Source organism: Polistes fuscatus, unplaced genomic scaffold (genome assembly GCF_010416935.1).
Source record: "Polistes fuscatus isolate 324 unplaced genomic scaffold, CU_Pfus_HIC Scaffold24, whole genome shotgun sequence".
NCBI classification, from domain to species: Eukaryota; Metazoa; Arthropoda; class Insecta; order Hymenoptera; family Vespidae; genus Polistes; species Polistes fuscatus.
Window position 1 is genome coordinate 2113497 of NW_025113101.1, and position 23585 is coordinate 2137081.

The following is a 23585-nucleotide window of genomic DNA, read 5'->3' on the forward strand; positions in this document are numbered from 1 at the left end:
AATGCTAATATTTTTTATATATATATATATATATATATATATATATATATATATATATAATTAAAAAACATCCTGTACATAATCTAGATTGACAAAATAATAGATTATCGCAGTATTATAATCTATCTGTTTTTTCGTGTAAACACGAATTCTTTATTATAGTTCCTACATATTATGGCACTCTCCCACGTATATAAGTATACTAATTGTGAATAGATGAGTGTCGCCTTTGATCTTAAATTGATAATAATTGGGGTATCGTTATTTGACACTTGTACAACTTCGGAAGAGTTTATTTTTATCAATTAGAAAAGATAAAAAATAAAACAAGAATAAAAAGAACATTAGTGATATAATATTTTTTGATCACAATTATCGGACGTTATTATCAAACCCTTGAACTTTTTTATGATAACCGAAGAAATAAAATAAATTTCCATATCTCTTTGGATGGAAAAAAATAAGAGAAAAAAAAAAGAAAATATACATTAAATTAACCACAATCGTGTTTTGCATACGAGTCTTTTCTTCTAACTTTTCTGTTTCTGAACAATGTTATTGCAAAATTGTTGACACTCGTTAAAAAAACCTGTAACCATGGAGACAAATTAATATTATTTACCGAAAGACTAATTAATTGCACTAATCGATCATCAAAGAGATCTCATTGATAATAATAATAATAATTATACATCTAATTCTTTCTTCTATATTTCTATCTTTCTTACAAAGAATTTTAATGTTAATCTATCTACATACGATTCGAATTATATTTACTTAACTATTAGAAGCAAGTTGCAAAGAAACATATAAAAGAGAGAGAGAGAGAGAGAAAGTGGTCCATGTAATTAAAATTAATTCGATAAACATTTTTTATCATTACTTTTATAAATTATAATTTTAACGTGTTAAAATTTAATGTTAATATTTTTTTCATTTTTTTTTTTCATTATTAATAAATTCGGATTTATTTTCTAAAAGACCACATGAATAATATTACAAATAACATGGACCACCCTGTACATATACACACATATATATATATATGAAAGAGTTGATAAATGATAAGAGCAAGCACTGTGAATAAAATATAAAGTTGATGTTAATTAATTAAAAAAAAAAGATAAGAGAGAAAAAAAGAAAAGAATTGAAAAAAAAAAATATAAAAATTAACGAAAAATGTTACGTGCAAACGTCAAGCGTGAATTCACGTAAGCGTGCTTCGTTAACAAAACAAAATGAAATGGAATATAATAATTGATATGTCGCGTTTCTTGTTAATTCATTTTCCTTAAGATATAATAAAGCTAATAAAATTAAAAAGTTAAGCTAAATAAAGCTAAATAAAGCTAAATAAAGCTAAAAGAAAGAAACTAATTGTAAGAAGAAAAACAAAAAAAAAAGAAAATACTAAAAACTATATCGCGGTCACCTAGTAAAAAATATTTCTAATATATATATTTATATGTACTATATCATCTATTTGTCGTGTAGCTTACTTTTAATCAATGAGCAACCGTGTTATTTGCTAATACGATTCGCAATTACATTTACAAGGCTAATTAATGAAAGCGCACGCGTTAATTATTATTTAAGGACACTTTGTTATATCAATTGATAGATCATTCTCCCTACGACGTAAAAAATTACTTACACCGACGAGCACATTTTTTTAAAAAAAAAAGAAAAAACAAAAAAACTCAAATGCAATTGATTCAAAATTTGTTAGGAGAAAAATTCGTCATTGCGTATTTAGTACTAGCATTTTATCGGCTAATAAAATACGGTCACATACATCAAGAGAATGAAAAGTTAGGATTTCGTATAAAGGAAATGTATTACCCACACATACACATATTCATTATCCTCCTCCGCCCTCGCACAACATTTCTTATTCGTTAAACTCGCCTACGCATTTGACTAATTTGTCGGAGCAATGATTCCGTAGCCAAGTAACACGTAGGAGAAAAGATATCATTAATTTTTTTTCTCTGCACTGTAAAAATACGTATTTTAATATTATACGCATGGATCGTTCATCGATCTAAGCATAAAAATGTATTTCGTTAATGGATTAAAAGAAAAAGAAAAGAAAAATGAAAAGAAAAATGAAAAGAAAAGGAAGAAACAATAAATGCCTATGTAAAATAACATATCTACAAGCAATGAGCAATTAATTTGCATTTAAATGTTACAGGTTTCATTAATGAGTTATAAGAGATGTTTGTTTGAAAAAACATTGGCGGAATGAATATAGATCTGTTTTTATCAAACTCCCGGTATGCTGTTCTTATAGACCAAATGTTCAAAATTGATGCGTTATCAATTATCCAATAAGGAAATAATAATGATTAGGGAAATAGAGGCAGGTTACATTTGCACAACATAATTTTTGTCTAATGTACGAGTACACTTTTCGTATGACATCTCTCGTTCTTGAATATAAGTGATAGAAGAACCTTTGTACTTGGCTTGTCTGATGGCAGTGAGTCTACCCCTGGCTTCTTCGAGTTCACGTTCGATACGTAAGACCTCTGATCTTGCATTAATTTCCTGTGCTATGCCACCAACCATCCTACGATTTAGTATTAATGATCTATCCTCTTCTTGTTGGATAGCTTGTTGCGCGGCACGCACTAAATTATCCGTTGCCCGTTTAACCGCATTCCCAGCAGCTTGCAAACGTTTCGTGCTGTCGCTGTCAGGATCAGCTTTGACCTTACAAGCAACCAAAAGTTGTGCCGTGCTACTGGCCACTTGTTTAGCACTCGAAATTAATTTTTCTTCCGAACTGACACCCTGTACCAAAGCATTTGCAGATTCAACGAGACTGTGGGTAGCTGCTGCTACCATCCTTGCGGCAGAAATTAATCCTTCCGACCATTGTCCATCGTCCGAACTGGTCAATGGCGTTCGCGATACTTTCCCGGTTGCTATTAATTCTCTTTGAGCAGCACTGGCTGCTTTTATCAATGCCGAGGTTGCCGCGGCTATTGATTTGGCCGCTTCTAAGATCATGTCATCGAAATTCATGTCTTCGCTGGCTTCCTATTAAACATGTATTAATATATAAAACTTAGGATTACAGTATTATACAGTTTGTCCAAGTTAATTTAAGCTGTGTAAAAACTGTCGCAATTTTTTAAAGGTGTTTATAAGAAGATATTATAAATCACAAATATTAATTAACAATTAACACGTTCGCGGACGTGAATGTATGCTATAGCATTCAAATTTTAAATGTTTAATCAAATTTTCGATATCACAATTAATTTCAAAATAAAATGACCGTTACTTATTTTACGTCCGCGCAAATGTGTTAAACGTTATTTCTAAAATTGAATCGATGCACTTATCACAGTTACTTCTAATAATAATAATAATAAAAAAAATATGAATTTAGATGTAAAATCTACCTGGATACTTCTTCTCGGTCTAAGACTGGCTAACTTCTTGGCAGCAGCGTCGATACTGGCCGCGGCACCCAACAGTTCGTTCTCAGCGATTACGGTAGGATCGTCAGGATCAACCCAGTCGTTTCCTTTCAATAACTCAGCCACGGCAACCAATTCCGTGACGCTTTGAGCAATTTTACGTGAGATCGGTGGTAGAGTGTGTTTAGCATCTCCCGATCTAGATGCTATTTGAAGTATTGCCTGGAGGAGTTCTCTGTAGTTCATAGCAACGTCATGACCGGCCTGAAGCGTTCTGTCCCTTAACTCGGCCGTTTCCGCACAGTTGTAGGCGGCCCCCTTGCAAATCATCAGCATGTCGCTTATCGACTTCCTGCCCATGTTTGCGGCAGCTATGATGTCGTCTTGTTTACAACTGTTACCAGCTGACACTGCTTTAGCCGTAGATATCGTAATACTTTTGGTACAACGCACTAATTCCTCAGGTGTTACGCTATTTCTTTGACCCTCCGAAGTACTCAATGCACGAATTTCTTGAGCTATAGCTTCGATAGTTGATTCCAACGCACGGGTACCTCGCGTGTGTTCATCCTCAACAGCCTTAACAGTTTTCAACAATGATGTCACATTCGTCACCATCACCTAAGGAATCGAGAAACAAACGACACGTGAGCTTTATACTGATATTTCATTCATTTCTCGTTATTGGGAGATCGGCAAACATTTTTTGATAAACGTTATTATTAAATCTAGCCGAGTTAATTCATGTATTTTCTTTGTCTATTGCTAAGCTGGTAAAAAAAAAAAGAACCAACAAAATATAGGATCAATTAAAAGCGTAGCGATGAGATAATAATAATAATAATAATAATAATATGTCGCGTGCGTCGTGTGATGTGATTTGATTTTGTTAGCTGCCAATGATATATATATATATATAAAAATATATAGCTTGCTTTTAAGGTGTTAGTTCTTGCTCGAGGTACCAGTCGAGAATTGATGGGGGTGCGTGTGTGTGTGTGTGTTTATTAATTTGCATGTTCTTTTTATTTGCTTTTATATTGTTTGCTTTTGTTTCTTTCTCTTTTGTTTTTTTCTTTTATAGATACTTGTTTTCATTTTTAGTTTTAGTTTTTTAAATTGCCAACACAACAACAACAGCTCGCGAGTGATCTGATTAAAGAGAGGAAAATCGTCAGTGAGATTGCTTGAAGCTTACACACTGCTTATGATTATTACGATGTACGTACCCAATGTTGAGAAACGAATCAAGACTCGTCTGATGTATTTTAAATGGTTTCGTTAAAAATAAATAAATATAATACAACACACACATATATTTATAATCGTTTAGTTTCAATCGTTGCTTTGCAGAAAGATGATAAGATTTGTATTACATAAAAACAGGTACAAGAGTATTTTCAATTTGATTTCATTTATCTCATAAGAGAGGATATACAACATTTCTTTTTTTGTGTGTAATATTTAAAAGTCGACGATTATTTTGTATCTCTACTGTAAAATGATAACACGTCGTGTTATTATAATTGTTTTGTTTCTTTTTCTTCTTCTTTTTCTTCTTTGTCATATTTTTCGTTGATAAATAATCGTTACACCGTATGATACTGCAAATCCTATTTGTTCATACTTTGTTCAATTTTCGGTATAAAACGTATTCGTAAAATGATTGAATTCGCGAAGACTCGTCCCGTTAACGTGCGCGTCAAATTTTTAAATGCAGAGATAAATCGGTCAGTCTTATCTTTCAGCTTTTTGAAATTTTTATTCAACCGTGTCCCTATATATTATCTTTGTTATTTTAAATATAAATATATCTCTCATAAATCCAATCCCCTAATTCCCAAATTAATTTTTGAATGAAAAAAATATTATCAAAGCAAGCTGCCGATCGTATTTTCCGTACGATATAATTCAATTATATATTTAAAACAAAATTTGGCTTTAGTTTTCTTTTGATTATTGCTAGCAAGGACTACCATCATCATCATCATCATCATCGTCATCATCATAATCATCCCTAGATATGATATAGGGATTGTTTGTGACGTTCGTTACATGAGTAAGACTAAATCGGAAGTTGGTTGAGCCGGTTGATTGTTGCTCTCGGAGACGGAGAGCAGACGAATAAGTTCCTCTTCTTGGTCGGACACGAACCAATCGGAATCGGAGCCGCCTAGGTCGCTCAGTGGCACGAATTGTTGCTGCAGCTGTTGTTCTAAGACCTAGCCAGATCGCCCAGACCAAAAGTCGTCAATGAAACGTCTTTATCAAAGTCCACCATAATGTTCAGAAATATTGTGACACAGAAAAATTAGAAAATTGTTACTGACACGGCTACTAATTAAAAGAGGGGAGGACATCATTGGATTGTCGTTCCTCTTTATTAAGAAAAAAAAGAAAAATGGAAAAAACTAAAAGAAAAATAAATGAAAAGAAAGTAAGAGAAGAATAAGAGAAGCGATTAAATTAGATTGGTTGTAATTCTTTTCTTTTTTTCTTTTTCAGCTAAGAAAAAACAAAATGCGTATATAATATAATCGCGTTACGTTTGTTTTTCTTTTTTTTAAGATTAAAACAAAAATATAATAATATACTAGGCAAACAACTACTATCTCGTAAAGATGCCACACACATCAAAGATTGCGCTTACGATGATTCAAGGTGGACTTTAATGGCGTTCGTTACGAATTTTGGTCGAGACGACATTTACACGTATCGTTTTTTTTTTCTGACCTATTATATTTTTTTATATATTGATTTTTATGTAATTTTTTGTTTTGTTTCGAAAGTTATAAGAATAAATTTTAGTGCTATATATAAGATCAATGAAAACAAAAAGAAAAAACTATCGTAAATTAGTTAGAAATGAGATAGATGATGAAAAGATAAATATGTGTTGAGAAAAGATGTCAATTAAAGTCCACCCCAAAAATGTTTAAGAAACGTGATAATAATAATAAGCTTCGTCATAGTTAGTACTGGTGACAATGATTAATTATTATTAATGTATTTCGTGCATTCATTTTGTTAAAAAGAAAAAAATAGAAAACGTGAATGTCGATGGATGCAATTAGTCGATACACCTGACGATTGATTTTTGTTCGTAGTTTTAGTTTGTTCGGTTACTTTCCCCCATTTACTACTCTCGTTAGATCGTTAGATCAACATACACATAGACGTGCTGTTAGGGTGAACCAAAAGTTCGTACGTTAATTGTATTGTTGTTTCAGATAGTGCAATTTTTTTCTAAGTCAATAAAAAATTACTTTTGCATGCGAGTGAAATATTAATATAGAAAAAAAAAAGAAGAAAATAAAACGTACGAACTTTTTTTCTGTTCACCCTAATGGATTAAAATATCGTTTAATAAAGAAAACATTGTTTTAGTCACAGGTTTGTCTGAGTTTCCAATGTTCCCTACTTCCTTTTGGAACATCGTTAAATAACATTCCACGTTAGGATGCGTGTCTCTCCTCCTCGACAAAGCTGCAGGCTCCAATAAAGTTAACATCGAGTAAAGCGAGAAACATCAATAAGTTTGCTAACTAGTCCTCGTATTTTGTACTCTTTCATTAGGTGCAAAATCATTATATAATAGAGTCACAAACATAACGGAGACGTAAGAAAAGACAGAAAGATTTTGTTGTCAGATGATCCTCTTACCTTAGCGGAATCCTTCAAATGGGCCATGCTGGGATCGTTGATGGGTTTGCCGCTTGCAGCTTTGGTCGCGTGTATCAGATCACCTAACGCAGATGCAACATCTTTTACCGCGTTGATAAGCATCACCTGAGCTTCGGGATTTTGACTGCCTAGACTCGCTGCACCGTACTTCACCACTTCCGCGAGTTGAACGATCGTAGATACTGCATTTTGCGCTGCTACGGCAAGCTGTTCTTGAGAGGAGGCTGCACCAGCTACCAATGTCTTCGTATCTTCCACCAAAGCTTTCGCAGTTTTCAAGATATTTTCACGATGATCGGCAAAGGTGTCACCTTCGTTTTCGGCGTGCAAAGTACCGGCAGTAGCGAACATTATGGTTGTATCTAGGTCACCGATTATACCGGATACCGTACTGGCTGCATTGATGCACGCCTGTGTACCACGTGAACCAGCCTGAAGTGCAGCCAACACTTGGGAAACTTTTTCCGTAACGATCTTGCTGTGCTCGGCTACTTCCCGTTGAATGTATACGTCACCTAGAGACATTTGACAGGTTCCCGCGGCACGTACGATGTCGATACAGGTTTGTCCGAGTTCTTGAACACCTGTTCTTAATCTGGTAGAAACGTCAGCGTTCGAGGCTGCAGCCGATGCACCCGATGTATCACGGGCGAGTTGCGTGTATTTGTGAGATATGTCAACGGCAAGGGGTCCCAATCTTGCTACGTCTGTACTTGATTTTGTCGACTGCGAAAATCAAATAAATTATATTAGAATTGTATTCGTATGATTAATGATATTAGGAAGATAAATTTCTTACCATTTCTTGGGCAAGACGTGCAATTTCTTTGGCCGCCTCGACCATTCTCGTTTGATAATCAACATAAGAGTCGACCGTATCGATTGTAGACATTCTATGATCTTCCAGTCTGACCATAGCTCGTGAGATAGTATCGATCAATCCTGTTACAATTCCGTTAGATGTCGAAATAGTTTCCAATGTGTTCTGCAACTCGTGTAATGCATCTTTCATAGATTCGACAGTTTCGTCAACTTCTGCGTGAAGAGAAGTTGCATTTGGATTTCCCCCGGATTCTTTGGTAACGTATATCAATTGTAAGGCTGATTCAGCTACGGTTTTGGTCTGGTCTAGTAATACCATTTGTTGTTTCGAATGTACCATATTTGATGCGGCCCCAATGGCACAAGATACCAAGGGCTCGCAATACAATGCAACCTGATTTACGGAATGTCCAACATTTTCAGCTTCGTATTTCGCAGCGTTGCGCAACGGTTCCAATTTCTCGCGCAATTCGCTCGCGCTACTTTCCATTTGATCGGTGAAACCTTGCACGGTGTTATCGCGTCGCGGCATTAAAGCTTGGGAAACGGCGCTCAAAGATGCGGTATCCAATTCGCGTATTCTCGCGGAAAGCTTTTCTATACCGGCTTCGCATTCCTTTTGACCCGGTGCTTTGTCGCGTATGGATGCGACCAACGACTTGATCGAATCGCTCACGTTCTTACTGTTGTTGGCCAACAATTGCCAAGTTGGCGGATCTTTCGGCGATATGGCCAAACTTTTCGCAACTTGTACCATTGCGCAGGAGCCTTCGATAATAGCTTTTCCAGCACTCGTGATAGGTTCTTGCGCTGCTCTAGCGGCAATGGATATTTTTGCTGGTTGACTAGCGAATTCCGGAGAACTCGCGAACGTGCAGAGATTGTCGATAGCTTCCAAAAGAGGTTTCACAGCTTCCGCACATTTTTCACGATTAATCTCGGAATAATTACGATCGAGAGCCTTTATTTCGTTGACCAAAGAAGCAGTGGCGTTGGCGACATCTTTCGCGGATTGTACGAAATGACGTTTGGCAACTGGGTTGCTGGTTTTACTGGAAGCTTGACGACAAGCATTGCACAGTGCACTGGTATGTTTAGCTATCATCGTAGTAGCCGATACGACTTGTTGTTGACTACTCGTTGGATTACTGAGACTCTGACAACCCGTATGAATGGCTTGAGCAGCCCTGAGAAATTGTGCCTGATCAACGAGGCCAGGTTTTCCAGCGACCGATGTTGGATCGCTAACTCCTACCAAATAAGCCGCTTGAGCAGCAGCTTCGATCAATCCACAAATCGATGATGAGACTCCTCTGACAGCTACGGAAAACTGTTCGTGTTCCGATTTCTTAGCATGATTTGCTATACCCGTCATACCATCCCCAAGACTCTTACTCTTCTCCATGACGATTTCCAAACACTCGAAGTAAGATGCATCGGAAATGGGCTCGCTGGGATTATCCAAAAGTGATGCCATCGATTGAATATTTCTGATAGCGCTGTCGCATTCGTTTTGTCCTGGTGCAGCCGAAGTGCATACGTCGACTAAGTAATTGATAGAATCAGTTACTGCTCGGGCAGCAGCGGAAAGTTGGTTCTTGGCATTTGGTGCACTAGGATCGGCGGCCACTGATTTAGCTGTTGTCAAAAGTTTGCTCGACGTCATGCTTACGTTTTTCAATGAAACCACCATTTGACTTCTGGTTTCTACGGTGGTCTGACTGGCCATCTCCATACCAACGCCTAATAGATCTCCAAAGGCATTAGAAAATTGTTTGGAAGAACTTGCCAATTGTACGGGTGAACGAACCGAAGAGACGACGTCCGAGGAGGCATCGTTCAAGTTGGCAGCTGCATTGTTAAGATCACTTTGCAATTGTCTGTAAAAAAATGAAAAGAAAAAAAAAACAAAAAGATGAAAAGAATAATTACATTAATGTTGCAATTTATTCCGGTACACATTCACAGTTCAGATAAAACTTTTACATGTGTAGTTATAAATTGCGAGATATTCCACGAAGGTAGATAATAAGTAGAACAAGGACAATAAGTATTTATCAGTTAAACGTAAGGCCATATAAAATTCCGATAAAAACTTACCCATAATTCTTATCAGTTTGAGGGAACTCATTCATATTAAGAACTTGACTCATGTCGTCTATCGTACGAATGGCATCGTCTACGTCTCTCTGACCAGGTAAACAAGAAACGCATTTGTTCAAAGAGTGCGACACTTCTTTGGCGACGGCAGCTAAATTGGCTTTATTTTCTGGATTATCTGGATTTTTCAATGCTCGTCTGGCTTCTTGGACGAGATGCAGCGATCGGAAAATGACGTCGTCCGCGGTCATTAATACTTTTTTCTGTGTTTCTGGTTGATTGGACGTTGCAGCAACACCACGAACGGCGTACGTAAGATCTTTTAAGGCCGAGGCTGTTTCCCTAGCGGCACTTCCAGTGTAATTTTCGTTTCCTTGTTTTGCAGCTGATAAAAGTTGCGCCATAGCATAGCCGACATTCTTGGAAGTCGAACCAAGTCGTAACGCAGTGGATTCCGTAGTTTCTTCGGGTAATGGTCTCAAGGAAGCAGCTTCTACAGCTTGATAAAATTCTTTTAATTCATCCTTCAAACTATTTATCAATTCTTCGGCAGCATCTAATTCTAATCCACCGCAAGCATCCCTGGCTCGTGTAACAGCTGATCTCAAGTCAGCCAAGGAAGAACCAAATTGTTGAGAAGTGTGATTTAATTGCATTGCCGACGCTTGATCGTTAACCGTAGGTAAGACAGCTCTGACAGCTTTAATTACGGCAGATCCCGGTTGCAAAAATTGTTCCGCGGCGTTAATCAGATTTAATTGAGCAGTAGGATTGTCCGGTTGAGCTTGCGTTCCTTTGACTCCAGCAACCAAATGCGGTATATGTTGTGCCATCAATCTACACTCGACGTTCAATTCCTCCTGACTCGCGTGATTCGTATTGTGGTGTACCGCTCCGGATGAAGCAGCGATGCACTGCGTTGCAGTTGACGCCGCTTGTTTAGCGCAAGCTTCCAAACGTACGATCAATTTTCTACGCAATGCAGGAGTTGCCGCGACCGTGGTCGCCGTTCTCAATTCTTCGGCAGCTTGTCTGAGTTGATCCTGCATCTTGGCGTCGTGAGGACTGCTCGTACATTGTCTAGCAGCTTCGACCATTTTCGCGGTAGCGTCGGCTAAAATTTTCGCGGCTGCCAAAAGACGTCGCTGTTGTTCGGGATCGGATTGTTTCTCGGCCTCACCTTTGATACTTTGAATCAATTGTGCCGTAGCTTGGCCAACGACCCTGGCCTGCCTGACCATTTCACCGGCATCTCCCGTGCTAGCGAAAAGTTTATCGGTTGCTACGAAAATCGTTTCAACTGCACCTTCCTGAACGGATTCCTTCGCTCGTTCTCCTCTAGTTGCCGTTTTAATATGATTCAAAAGATCGTTCAACGTTCTACTGACTTCGCTTGCCGCCGTACTCAATTCTTTCAACAAGTTTTCGTCGTTGCAGGTCTCGTTACATACTTCGACCAAACCCTCGACAGCTTTCGTTACTTCTCTTACTGCGTTCATTAATTGCGTCTGACACGCAGACGAGTGCAAAGTAGGTGCCACTACTTTGGCGCAAGCTACCAATTGCGAGGTGGCCAATGCGCATTGAGTCGCAGCCGATATTACTTTGTTTTGAGTAGCCGAATCCTCGCAAGTAGCCGCGATGTTTTTCGCTTTCAATACCAAAGCTGCAGTCGTGTTAGCTACCGCTTTCGCCAATGCGAGCAACATATCTTGCAATTCGCGATTTGAATCGTTTTCCTCGCCGATGGTGGTCAATACTTGATGAGAAGCCTCGCCAACTCGGGACGCAGCGTTCAACAAGTTCTGCCTTGGCTGAAAATTAAAGTCAACAAAAATTAGTCAAAAAATCATTCACTTGTCAAACTTATGTTAATACAGATGACACAGATACGTGAAACATTAACATTTGAAATAAACATTTATCGACAAACTAAATATTATTTATCGCGAATTTCATTGCTTACGTATTGTCCATATAGAGTAGAAGTTATGTAGAAAGGCTGCAGGTAACAGAATAATATTTCATTTTTGTATCGATCAAAGGACAAATACTGACATCATCATCATCATCATCATCAAATAGAATGACATAGCATTTCATATCTATTTTCTACTATCCTTATACTTATTGACCATCCAAATATCGTTGGAAAGAACAACTAAACTTACCTCTTTAGTTTCCGGTTCTGTTGCCTTGAGTAGATCGGAGAACGCGGAACATAATTTTCTTGCCGCGTCGAGTAATCTTTCTCCGGAGGATTCGTCATCCATCAATGCAGCTATCATTCTTACGCCTTTCGTCATTTCAGGAAGATTCGTGGCAATAGTTGTTATGGCTGCACCAACTGCAGTGTGGTCGACGTCATCCGCTGGGCCCGAGGTCAATGTCACAACTTGTGCCGTAGCAGCGTTCATTGCTGCGATCTGCGAGCCTACGTTTTGTTTGTGCGTATCTATCGTTTGTTCGATCCATTTTAGGGATGCTGGATCGGTACCGAGTTCTGGTAATTGTGCTTTAGAAGATAGTTCCGTTTCTGCGATATTGATCACCTCGTAACCAGCTGTTATCGTCGATAGTAAGGCACGCTGTGGTTCCGACAGGACGGATGTTACTTTTGTCTGCTGTACCTGTGTTTTTTTTGTTTTTGTTTTTTTGTTTTTTTTAAACAAAAATATTTTACATCTCGTTAGAATTTCGTCTTTTGACATTTTGTAAATAACGCTTTTATAAAAGAAGCGTTTTTATTTTTTCTATTTAATTTTCATCGCGAATACGCGACACAAAGTTATCCCGTTAGAATTCTTTTCTTTTTTTTTTGCGAGCAAACAAATCGAACAGCGCGTAATGAAATAATAAAAATAATCGGATGCATGCACGATAAATAAATCGTGACGTGAATAGGAGTAAACAAATTCGACGATGATTTTCGTTCGATATTTTCGTTGAATGGCAAGCGGAGTTACGAAAATATTATAACGCAAATAAATGAATAAACGGTAATAATACGTATTTCGAGAAAATTAATAGAAAAATTGTGCATAACTAAAAATGGGGGAGGGGCAGAGGCAGGGGAGGCATCGTCGTGTACCTACTCTGTGTCCGCAATAGAAGACGTCTAGCATGAAAATAAATTTAAATTTACAGTTAGTTTCTTTGAGATTTTTCCTATGTTTCTATTTTTTGTTAATTTAAATCTTTTCATTACTAACTGTTCAAATTGAATAATATATCATATCATAATCATATATAATATATCAATTGGTACTTCCTGTATAATCCATGTGTATGCATGATGCTTCACCTAAGTTATGATGTAATTTAAAACACAGAGTAGCTGCTCTGCTAACGCGAACCATCAACAACAATTACAATAAAATTAGAACCGATGGTTTGATTGGATTTATTAAAAAAAAAAATCAACGACTGAAGAATTTTAGCCTAAGCTTTAAAAAAAAAAAAGAAGAAAAGAAAAGGAAAGCTTTCTCGAATTTTTTTCTAACGTTCTTACCATTGGTGGTGCATGTGCGATGTTGACTTGTCCGCTGACGGTTGTATATTGAGCGCCACCCATGTGACCAGTCCCATATGGTCGAGCCCCTATAAATTTTTTGTTCATGCAGTCTAACCTATGATCTTTTGTTTGTCCCATATGTACAATGAACAATTTGTCAGCAGTCTATGGTTGTTGTGTTGTACATTATCGTAATATACAACTCTCACATTCTTGAGTTGAGAAAAAATTCAAATAAAAATAAAAAAAAAATAAAATAGAAAAGAAAACAGAACACTTTTTGTAAACTACTGAGATAATTTACTTATGAAGCCATTTACAGAAGCTAGCCAATTTTTTTTTGGGCTGAAAATAGCCAACGACTATATATATATATATATGTATATATATATACAATAAAAGCTTATATATTATGTACTATATGTACAAAATTATAATATATATATATATAGAAATTATATTAAGAATTCGAACGTGCATGAATTCTTCGTTTCCGATTGAAATATTTTTGGAAACATAGAGTAAAGAAAAAAAAGAAGAAAAAAAAGAAGAAAGAATTAAAATAATAATGAAACGTAATCGCTAGGAAATACATTTAATCGTATTATATTAAAAAATGACGCTAATTTCTCTAACTATGGGACATCGACTGTATTGACCGATTTTCAATAATGTTAAATATTTTTCATTGAACTTACCATCTCCACCGGCTCTTATAACTGCGGGAATTGCTACCGAAACAGCTTCAACGTTTCCTTTTCCAACGTTGCTAGTCTCGTGTTGCATAATTGTTGCTCTAAATAAATAAATAATAATAATAATATTAGTTAAGAAATAATATCTGATTTTTCGTCAAGTTTCCTACTTTTTCATGGCATTAGAAGTAAGCCACTTTTCATGTTCGTATTTTTGTTTTCTCAAAAACTGTTCCATTTTATTTGAACCACCGACTAGTCATACACCGATACTCGAATGTTACACTAATGACAGAATATTCTGAAGTATTACGATCTCCGCTATTCCTAATCGATTATGACATCAAACTTGCTAATTTTGTTGTTAATATCAATTATGATATATTCTTGTCAAGAAAGTTGGTTAACACGTTTAAATGTAAAACTTACTTCAGTGGTGATACGCTATCTTCGACCATAGTTGATCCTTCGTCTCCTTCGATACCGAAATGATCTTTGCCCTTTTGCTTCTTCAAAATAATATCGATATAACCAGCGATAAGTTGTAATATTTGTTCAGCTTCGGTAGTTTGTACGCTGTAATATTGATCGGAATAATCTCCGAAATCAAGGGTGAACGTGTTCGGGGAAGCACCCCATCGTCGGACGGTCGTCAACGGCCAAGTTTTTAAAATTTCTTTGGTTTTTTCGTCCAATCGTAATACCGAATCTTTCGTTACACCGAGCAAACGTGGTACGAGTTTATTTTTACCCTTCATCTTTTCTTTAACCAAGAAAAACGTTACCCCATAAGTGCTCAACGATCTGGCAGTTTTCGTATACAAAACTTTGGCATCAAGTTCGGACAAACCAACGTGCTTTTTGTGCTCGGCAAATACCTTCTTTTCGATACCTTTTACTTTGACGTAGGATGTCGGTAAAAATTCTTTCAAACTGTCAAAATAATTCATAACATTCGGTAATATTTCTAATTCAAAGAATTCAAAGATAAGAGAATTGATTTAAGATCAATTTAGATAAACTTACTCCAAGAAACCTGGTTTGTGTTTATCTTCCTTGTGATCGCCGAATTGTATTTGGCATTGAATTCCTGCGAATATGCATGCCTTTTCTTGCGTTACCGGATGCGTACCGTCTAAAATTGCATCCCTCGCTTGGACGTACAAAAGTGACAATTGCAACGGATCCCGACTGTCGATGTTTTGATCGGAGAAGAAAAATTTTCTTCTCAACAATACGGTTTCCGATTCGTCGATACCTTGTTCGCGAAGTGTTTTACTCGGATCTATCCAATTAACTATAAAACATCAACAAAAAACAACAACATAGAATGAAATAAAGCAAATTTTCGTTTCGTCTAATTCAAATCAATTGATAAATAATTTGCACATTTTAAGTTGTATTATTTATTCATGTTTTACTTTGTCATTTGAATTTACCTTCGTCGTCGGTTTTAAGTTTCTTCCTCAATTGATCCATCTTAGCATCTCTCTCACCTTTGTCCTCCTTTCTCCTTTTCAACGTGAGCGTACCAAAGTTACCAGGTTTCTGATTTTCCGTTTCTTCGTCTACCAATTCCCGTACCAGAGAATACTCGTCGTGGTTCGTAATACCAATCTTCGTGCATATAACAACCATTAAATTAGCGACAGGTTGGCTGTCGTCAACTAATAATGTTTTCAACGTTCCATCCAACATCCGTACTCTGAGAGTTCGTAGTTTACGACGATATTCCAATAGATCACCGTTTCTTAAGATATAATAATCGAGATTTCGTACGGGTTCTAACCAGACACCTTTCTTTACGTCTTCGTCGGCAAAGAAAAGCCCATATTCTTTAGCTAAACCCAAATTAAATTATTAAATAATTAATACAAAAATATTAAATAATAATAAATTATAGGATTATCAATTATCTTATTAGAATGAAATAATAAAATAAACTCACGTTGTCCCATGTTACTGGCCTCCGCTAATTTTTCTCTTATTATACGGCATGCATCGTAAACCGAGGTACTTGGATCGAATTGCATCATCTTCGTTGCATTTTTCTCCGGAATGGAGATGCGTAAAGATAAAGTGGCCATTGCGAATGCTCGCAACACAAGAACGATTTTCTCTGTTCAAAATGAAATTTACTAGAGTAATTTTTTTATTAAATAAACGCATTATAATCAACTATCTGATTTAACGATTGAATTTAATAACCATTAGTAAGTAAGTAATGCGATATCACTGAAGTAGAGAATTACAAATTCTATAGCTTGTTAATTTTCATTGAAATCATTTTATTTAATATAGGATAAAAGTCAAATGTACAATTAGACGGGGTCGAGAAAGAGAAAAAAAAAAACAAATTTAAATTTGTTACTACGAGAGTTAAATATATGCACAGCAATTTCAAAAGTAGCATTAATTTAACCGTGTCAGTTTTAATCTTTGAAATATAAATCATAAAAGTAGAACATCGTAAATCCCTGGTTTAAATTCATATCTCTAATATTTAATATATAATTTATTTATTTATTTCTTTTTAAATATAAAACAAAGCATTATACATATAATCTAATTAATGAGTTGAAAGTTTCTATTAACAACTAAAACATACCCCAGAAGAAAAGTTATAATTTTGTTATTATCAAAATGTACACTCGTGTTGCGCAGTGTCAATTTTGGTCTTGTTAAGTTGACGACACGAGTCAACCCTATACCGGAGTCAAACTATTAAAAGTTTAATGATCTTTACGTCACGTAAACCACGCAACATGTTTTACAATTAAAAGTAGTAGAAAGAGGGAGAGGGGGAGAAAGAGTAAGCAAAGGCACGCATATGAAATAGACGTGTGACGCATTGTGGTTGGTAATAAACACTTTCACGCTTCGTTTGGTTTTGCATGTGAACGAACTAGCAGAACTGGGAATAACAGGAAAGGGAGCGGACGTGCATCATATTTTAGGTGTTATTTAAACGAGATAGCGAGTTTAAACTCTGTCTGTGTGTATTCTAAAAATGCCGCAAGCGATATTTACAAAAAGAAAAGTAAAAGAACACAAAGAAAAAAAAATAGACAAAAATAACTCACTCACTCTTTTGCCTCCTTCCCTTTTGCTTCTTTCTTTTGATACGTTATTAATTACTCGTTATTCGTTTATTGTACAGAAATGTTGTCGATTCTTCGATTATGATACCACCAATCGGACCACTATCACTGGAATCTATTAAATTAAAAAATATAAACGAATAAATTATCGTACAGATATAAATCAATTGGAAAATATAATAAATTATATATAAAACGTCATGGAACGTGACGTTTCAAAATAATTCGTAAGATATACCTAACATCGTATGAAAATAAAATCTTTCCCGCATGGTTAAACTAAATTAACGGGACAAATGTAACGGTATAAACAAAACCTTTTCTTTTTTAAGATACTTTGTTAGGCAGGGCTTAAAATGAATAATTGAAATTTTCTCTATTTGTTTTTATTCGTTCGAGAGAAATGTTTTATTTTCGTATAAAAGCATTGTTACTCTTAAATGACAGATAATAAAGTGAATGATCTTGAAGAAAGGAGAATAAGCGAGGAAAAGCAAGGACGTTTGCAAGTATATAATACATATATATATACATATACTGTATAACGAAGTTATCGACATTGTACGGGCGCCGATAATGGCGTCGCGACGACTTGGCGCCATTTTCGACGCTTCAATGAAGACGACCTAAATAAAAAAAAAAAGAAAAATATTCTTTTCGAAATTGCATCATAATTATTTTCTCACAAAGTTTTTCAAATAATTTTATAAAATTGAAATATTAAAATAACCTTAGAAGAAAAGAGTGCAGTACAGTAAGTTGATCGTAATTACGCGCTGGTAAAAAAGACAAAATTCGAATGAGACGAAATTTTTTCGAGGAGTAGTTTTAATTTGGTGAGGGGGGAAGAGAAAAGAAAGGATGTTTGTTTTGGAGAAACGCAGCGAGAATTTTTCTTTTTTCCCCCGAGTCGTATATAAATATAATATAAACAAGCGGACTGAAAGCAGAAGCTTGTTTAAGAAGAAATAAAACATCAGAGTAAACCAAAAGTTCAGTGAGTTTATTACGTTGTTTTAGATAGTGCAATTTTTTTTGAGCTCGATAAAATTAATTGACATGCAAGTGAAATAAATATTGATAATAATTAAAACACGAAGAAACTTTTGGTTTACTTTAATAATAGCTCATTTTACAGTAGCTTGAACAGCCTGTAGTTTGAACGTAAATACGTATATGTATCTGCCTTGCGGACACTCGACATTTACCAGAGAGGAAAGAACAGAACAGTGTGCTCTTTAAAAGCGTATATGGTTTTAACCTCTTAAGTGGAGGCGACGAGCATGCTCGTGAAACACAGCAGCATGCATGCATACTTTCGTTGAATGAGTATGATGATGGATGTATCCTCATCACGCATAGACTACCGATTGCTATTCCGCCTGTGTAAATCACGAAAGACAGTGTCTTCAAGAGAGCAAGAGACAGTTAATTATGACAAAATTCCTTCTAACTTTTTTCTTTCTTTTCACGTGCTTTGTTAATAACACTCGTTAAAAATATTTTTATTCGATTTTCACTCATTCGTTGAATAATTTTGAAAAATTGACATATGATATATGGTACTGTGTAATAAGTAAAAGAAGAAAATCAATATAACAGCTAATAAACGTCCTACTTGTTTCAATCTTTCTTCATTAATAGAAACGATAAAGTATTTCAAGTCTAGTGTATATTTTCTTTATCGAATACGAGGGGCAAAGATCGGACGTATACGGATGATCGTAATAAATAAAGAATTGCATAAATAACTGACTCGACTGAATCGATTTAACTAACTGATTCTAAACAAGGGCTTGAGAATAAATGCAGTCAACCAATAAATAATATCTCAAGGTTTTTCAATATTTTAAATCTAAGGTGAACGGATATTATATATTTGATAATTTTCATTGAATATTATTTGTTAATCAAGCTAATATAATCAAATATTATAGTATATTACAAATTTCGAAATTACTTATTGACCAATCACAATAACGACACAGACAAAAATGTGTTCAGACAATTGGGTATAATAAATATGCAAATAATATGCAAATCAAGAACGGTTTGCTCGATGGTTTAAAAAAATTGATCTCAAACGACAACTCATTGTCAGTGTCTGTTCCCATCTTGTCCTCGGAATATAAACGGAGCGTGTCTTGAGAATAAATATCTCTTCTACGATGATATCAAATCGGCACACGATTATGCATCGTCGTTGGCAGTGAGTTCTGAAGCTAACGAGATGAGCACAGTTAAACTCTTCTTTGAATCTTACGTTATAACTTTCGTGGAAAGCTTACGTATACATTCAAAAGTATATACATTTAAAGGTATCTGTGTGGATCTAATTACATGTTCGTACGTATATGTGTGTATGCGTATTACGTATATGTAATAGAATATGTAACATTCTTCCACTCACGTGCGCGAATTTTATTCTCTTATTACCATTTTCTGTTTCAAACGTTTTCATGTATGATATATGTGTTATACTTATGTATATACGTGCATACGTAAACACATATGTTGCATGTATGTTAGATACTACACTCACGATTCTATTTATAAGACTTAACACCGGAACTTGACTTTCTGTCTGCACGAAACTCTACCAATTTACGCAATAGTGTTTTGTCACCTTTTTTTTATCTCTTCGTCATTTCAGGATGTTTGGAAAACGTGGTTGAGAGAAGAAGAGTGCAGAATGGAAAGTATTTAAACGAAAACTAATATATATGCAAATTTAAAACTGTAGTTGTCTTTTATTACGGTGTATGATTAAATAATTTGAATTCTTTATCTGCGTTTATCTTTTGAAATATATAAATGTATATATATACTACAAGTCTTCGTGGCTCAAGTGGTAGAGCGTTTTTTCGGTATGCGAAAGATCCTGGGTTCGAATCCCCCCGGCCTCTCGATTTGTTAAACAACTGAAGCTCGAATTTTTATTAGGAGAGTTTTTCGAACGAACAAATGCGTCAGGGTTGCGTCACTAAATAATAAAAAATATATATACATATAATTCATTTTCCATTAAATAATATGATTTCAATAAGTAGAAAACAATGTTAGATTAATTGAAATAATTGTTGCTATTTGTGTAGTATAAGAAATTTCTTTGTAAGAGCCCCCCATTGTCTTATCGTTTAGATACATTTCTTATTATTTGATTTTCGCAGTAACTCTTTTCTAGATATATATCTTTATCATAAGTATGATAATATTTATTTGTCGTGTCAAATAAATAGTTGATTTTAATTTTCTGTAAGTAGTACAGGCTTTAAACTACTTAAATCATGTTCATAAATCTATAAAATAGAAAAAATATAAAATTCAAAAAAATTCAAATACGTACTCAGAATGAAGAACTTATAATTGAAGTTTTATCTTCCTATATTTGCTATATCCAATATATACATCCACTCATAAAATAAAAACTTATATCAACAAAAAGATAACTTACACAGAAACACAATAAATCACGTTCACAATCAATTTCTCTCACACAAGCATGCATTGTCATTCATTTTAAGATCACAAAAAAGACACAGGGTAGAAAAAATTAAATGTTATAAAATAAATATATAGTGTGATCCAGGGAAATTTAATGAAGCTCACGACTCAAGGAGATTTAGAAGAAGAAGAAGAAGAAGAAGAGGAAGACAAATAATAATAAGAAGAATAATATTAAGAAGAAGAAGAAGAGCTGTCAATTCACCACGGTACTGTTGTGAATCATGTCTATTTCGGGAAACACCCGTTGGATGTCCCTCCGCTCTCTCATACAGTTACTATATATGTTCCATAATTTTGAGGTTAGTTCGTTCCAAGTAAACGAAATTAGTAATCAAAATTCACAATAATAATAAATAGTAGAAAATTACAAGTTCACAAAGACAAATTAATATAAATTTTGTCGTTGCAATGATTTAAATATCATAAGGAAGAAAAAATCATCGAAAAAAGGTAGTAGTACGCCCATTTGTTGAAGTTTCTCTCTCCAGTTGGGAAGTAACCGAATCGAACGAATCGAACGAATAATTCAAATAAATTCGAATTTAAATATCATTAAAGTGGGGGAGAGATCGAACGACCTAATGGAAGTTAACTGTTACTCACTGTTTAAAACTAGATCCACAAAACACGAAAGGGTCCTCTCTCTTTCTTTTTTTTCTTATTTTCTTTGCAGATATTTAACTCGCCAACTCTGAACCACGACAGACAAGTCCGACGACAACACTCGCGACTCCGCCGTTCCGGTTTCGATCGTTCCTGGCCTTCTGGCATCAGGAGCGGCACGAGCATTACGTTTTGGTGGTATCTCTGGCACCCTACTTACTTTCGTAATAGCGTTTGAGTTGTTTCTTTTCATTTCTATCCTAACGATTTTGGTAAACTTAAAACATACGTTTGTAATATTACGTAAAGTAATTTATGATGAAATATGTCGACATTTAAATATTTTTTTACGAATATAACGCATCGAAATTATTGTCAATGCGTCATTCTTCTGACTCACTCATTATTTCAAGAAAAATCGTATGTATATTACGATATTGTATTGTGATAGTTATATGTTGGTAAACGAACGTGAGTTCGTGCTCAAACCTTTATTTTATTTCTTTTTCTTTTTTTTTTTTCTAAGTATTTTCTTACTCACAGTTTCAGCCAAATAAATTGATGGTCGATTTGTAAGAAGAAAAATAGATCTGTGGGTATTATAAAAATCATCATACATCACTGCGAATATACAAATAGCTAATTCAAATAAACATTGTTCGTATAGAACTTCGGGAAAAAGGGAATTGCACGTGTCGTAAAACATTAGCACAACATTAAACTTATAATCAATTTGTAGGAAGAAATCTTTGAAATAATGAAGAACAATGAAGTATCGTTGGCTTAGAAAAAGATAAAGGAAAACAAAAAGAAAACGGTTTGGTTAGTTAAACGTTAAAGTATCTCTCGTGTCATCGATAAAAAGATGTTTCCCGTGCGTTAGACCGAACGAAGGAAGAAAAACCATTCCGATGTTCTTTTTAAAAAGAATGGCGCGCGATCGAGACCGCGCCAAATTTGGTCATGGCGGCTTTCATGGAAAGAGAGAGATAAGTTGGTTCCGTAGCACGCAATGATGCAATGTAAAGTTATACCGTAACCAGTTTTCTACCTCGTCCTTTCCTAATATTTCTCTCTTTTCCCGTCTCTTTTTGTTTCTTTTGTTTTTCTTTTTTTTATTTATTGTTTTTCGATACACAACTTCTAAGAATTTTGGAAATTTCATATTGCTCTCATAGTAACGACTACGTGATACATGTATAACAACGTATACATGAAAAATAACACGAATATAAGTATCGTGCTTAGTATATTCGATCTTATGAAACTCAATCAAAATGCGAAAGACGCGATAATGGCACGTTTGCGTTTTCCGGTGATTATTCGTGCACCTCGAGGATGTACGCGGTCGCATTATGGACTTCCTGTGGATGAATTATGACAAGGAAGTCCGTTAAATAATTTTCTTTATCTAAATAATTCATCTAATTTTTTTTCCTTCTTTCTTTCTTGTTTTTGAAGTTATTTTTTTTCCCTTAAATAATATCAAAAGTAGAAGAAAACTTTTGAGATATCGCGTCGGAACTATTTTCTTATATTTTTTGTTTTGTTTTTTCTTTTTCCTTTTATCTTTATTTGTCATTACTCTCACGTATCAACCCACAATGAAATTCGAATTTCATTCGTGAAGCACATTTTACTACGTAACGGTACGTCGACCTTGAATGAAGATCTCGAACAGTATCACACATGTGATACAACGATCGGAAAAGAATATTGCGTAAATTGACAAGTTCGAGTATGGTTGTCCGTGATTATTCTATCGTTTGCACATTCCATGCATACATCATGATACGTAGGTGATAAAACAAGGTTAAAAATTCGAACGTTTTAACATTCAACTCATATCAGTTTCCGACTGATTTAAATATATGTCTACAAGTATTGCTATTTTATGTTATAATTTTATTTTTTATTTTTCTTTTTCTTTTTTTATTGAAGTTGTTGAAGTTATACTTCTTTTGGCGCGTTTGGGAAAATGTGATGGGAGTGATTTTTTTTTATTCTTTCTTATATATATATAATAATATAGGTAGCGGGTAGATACTCAACTATGAATCCGATAGTTGACAGATCTACTTCAGGGACGCGCCCCTGCCTACGCGAGCCTTGGTTTATCTCCCAA

General features: G+C 35.1%; 1 protein-coding gene and 1 long non-coding RNA gene across 11 annotated transcripts; one reads left to right on the top strand and one right to left on the bottom strand.

Annotated features, from left to right (window-relative positions):
• Positions 1–1818: 1818 nt before the first annotated feature.
• On the bottom strand, positions 1819–21758 carry LOC122518270 (talin-1). Of its 9 annotated transcripts, none has more exons than XM_043637095.1 (15): positions 21461–21754; positions 17337–17465; positions 16198–16368; positions 15689–16090; positions 15276–15546; positions 14679–15182; positions 14253–14350; positions 13136–13158; positions 12212–12670; positions 12007–12042; positions 10041–11854; positions 7918–9820; positions 7098–7844; positions 3417–4055; positions 1819–3048 (listed from the first exon to the last, which is right to left on the bottom strand). In XM_043637095.1, the coding sequence occupies exons 3-15, from the start codon at positions 16334–16336 to the stop codon at positions 2371–2373; spliced, it is 7713 nt and encodes a 2570-aa protein (XP_043493030.1). In that variant the 5' UTR covers positions 16337–16368; positions 17337–17465; positions 21461–21754; the 3' UTR covers positions 1819–2370. The 9 variants fall into 9 exon arrangements, with proteins under 9 accessions (XP_043493030.1, XP_043493022.1, XP_043493023.1 ...); XM_043637087.1 differs by lacking the exon at positions 13136–13158 and adding an exon at positions 13552–13640; XM_043637088.1 differs by lacking the exon at positions 13136–13158 and adding an exon at positions 13552–13640 and having other exon boundaries at positions 17333–17465.
• Positions 19261–20135, top strand: LOC122518321. 2 transcript variants are annotated; one of them, XR_006304051.1, is made up of 2 exons: positions 19261–19696; positions 20004–20135. It is a non-coding gene; the product is annotated as an uncharacterized LOC122518321 (long non-coding RNA). The 2 variants fall into 2 exon arrangements; XR_006304052.1 differs by having other exon boundaries at positions 19261–19668.
• Positions 21759–23585: the final 1827 nt, after the last annotated feature.

Coding starts and splice junctions, on each gene's coding strand:
- LOC122518270 (XM_043637093.1), bottom strand. CDS start 16,336: ATGGCCACTTTATCTTTACGCATCTCCATTCCGGAGAAAAATGCAACG. Junction 12,043..12,211: donor CAGAACCGGAAACTAAAGAG/GTAAGTTTAGTT, acceptor TGTTACCTGCAG/CCTTTCTACATAACTTCTAC. Junction 7,845..7,917: donor CACGTCTTGCCCAAGAAATG/GTAAGAAATTTA, acceptor TGATTTTCGCAG/TCGACAAAATCAAGTACAGA.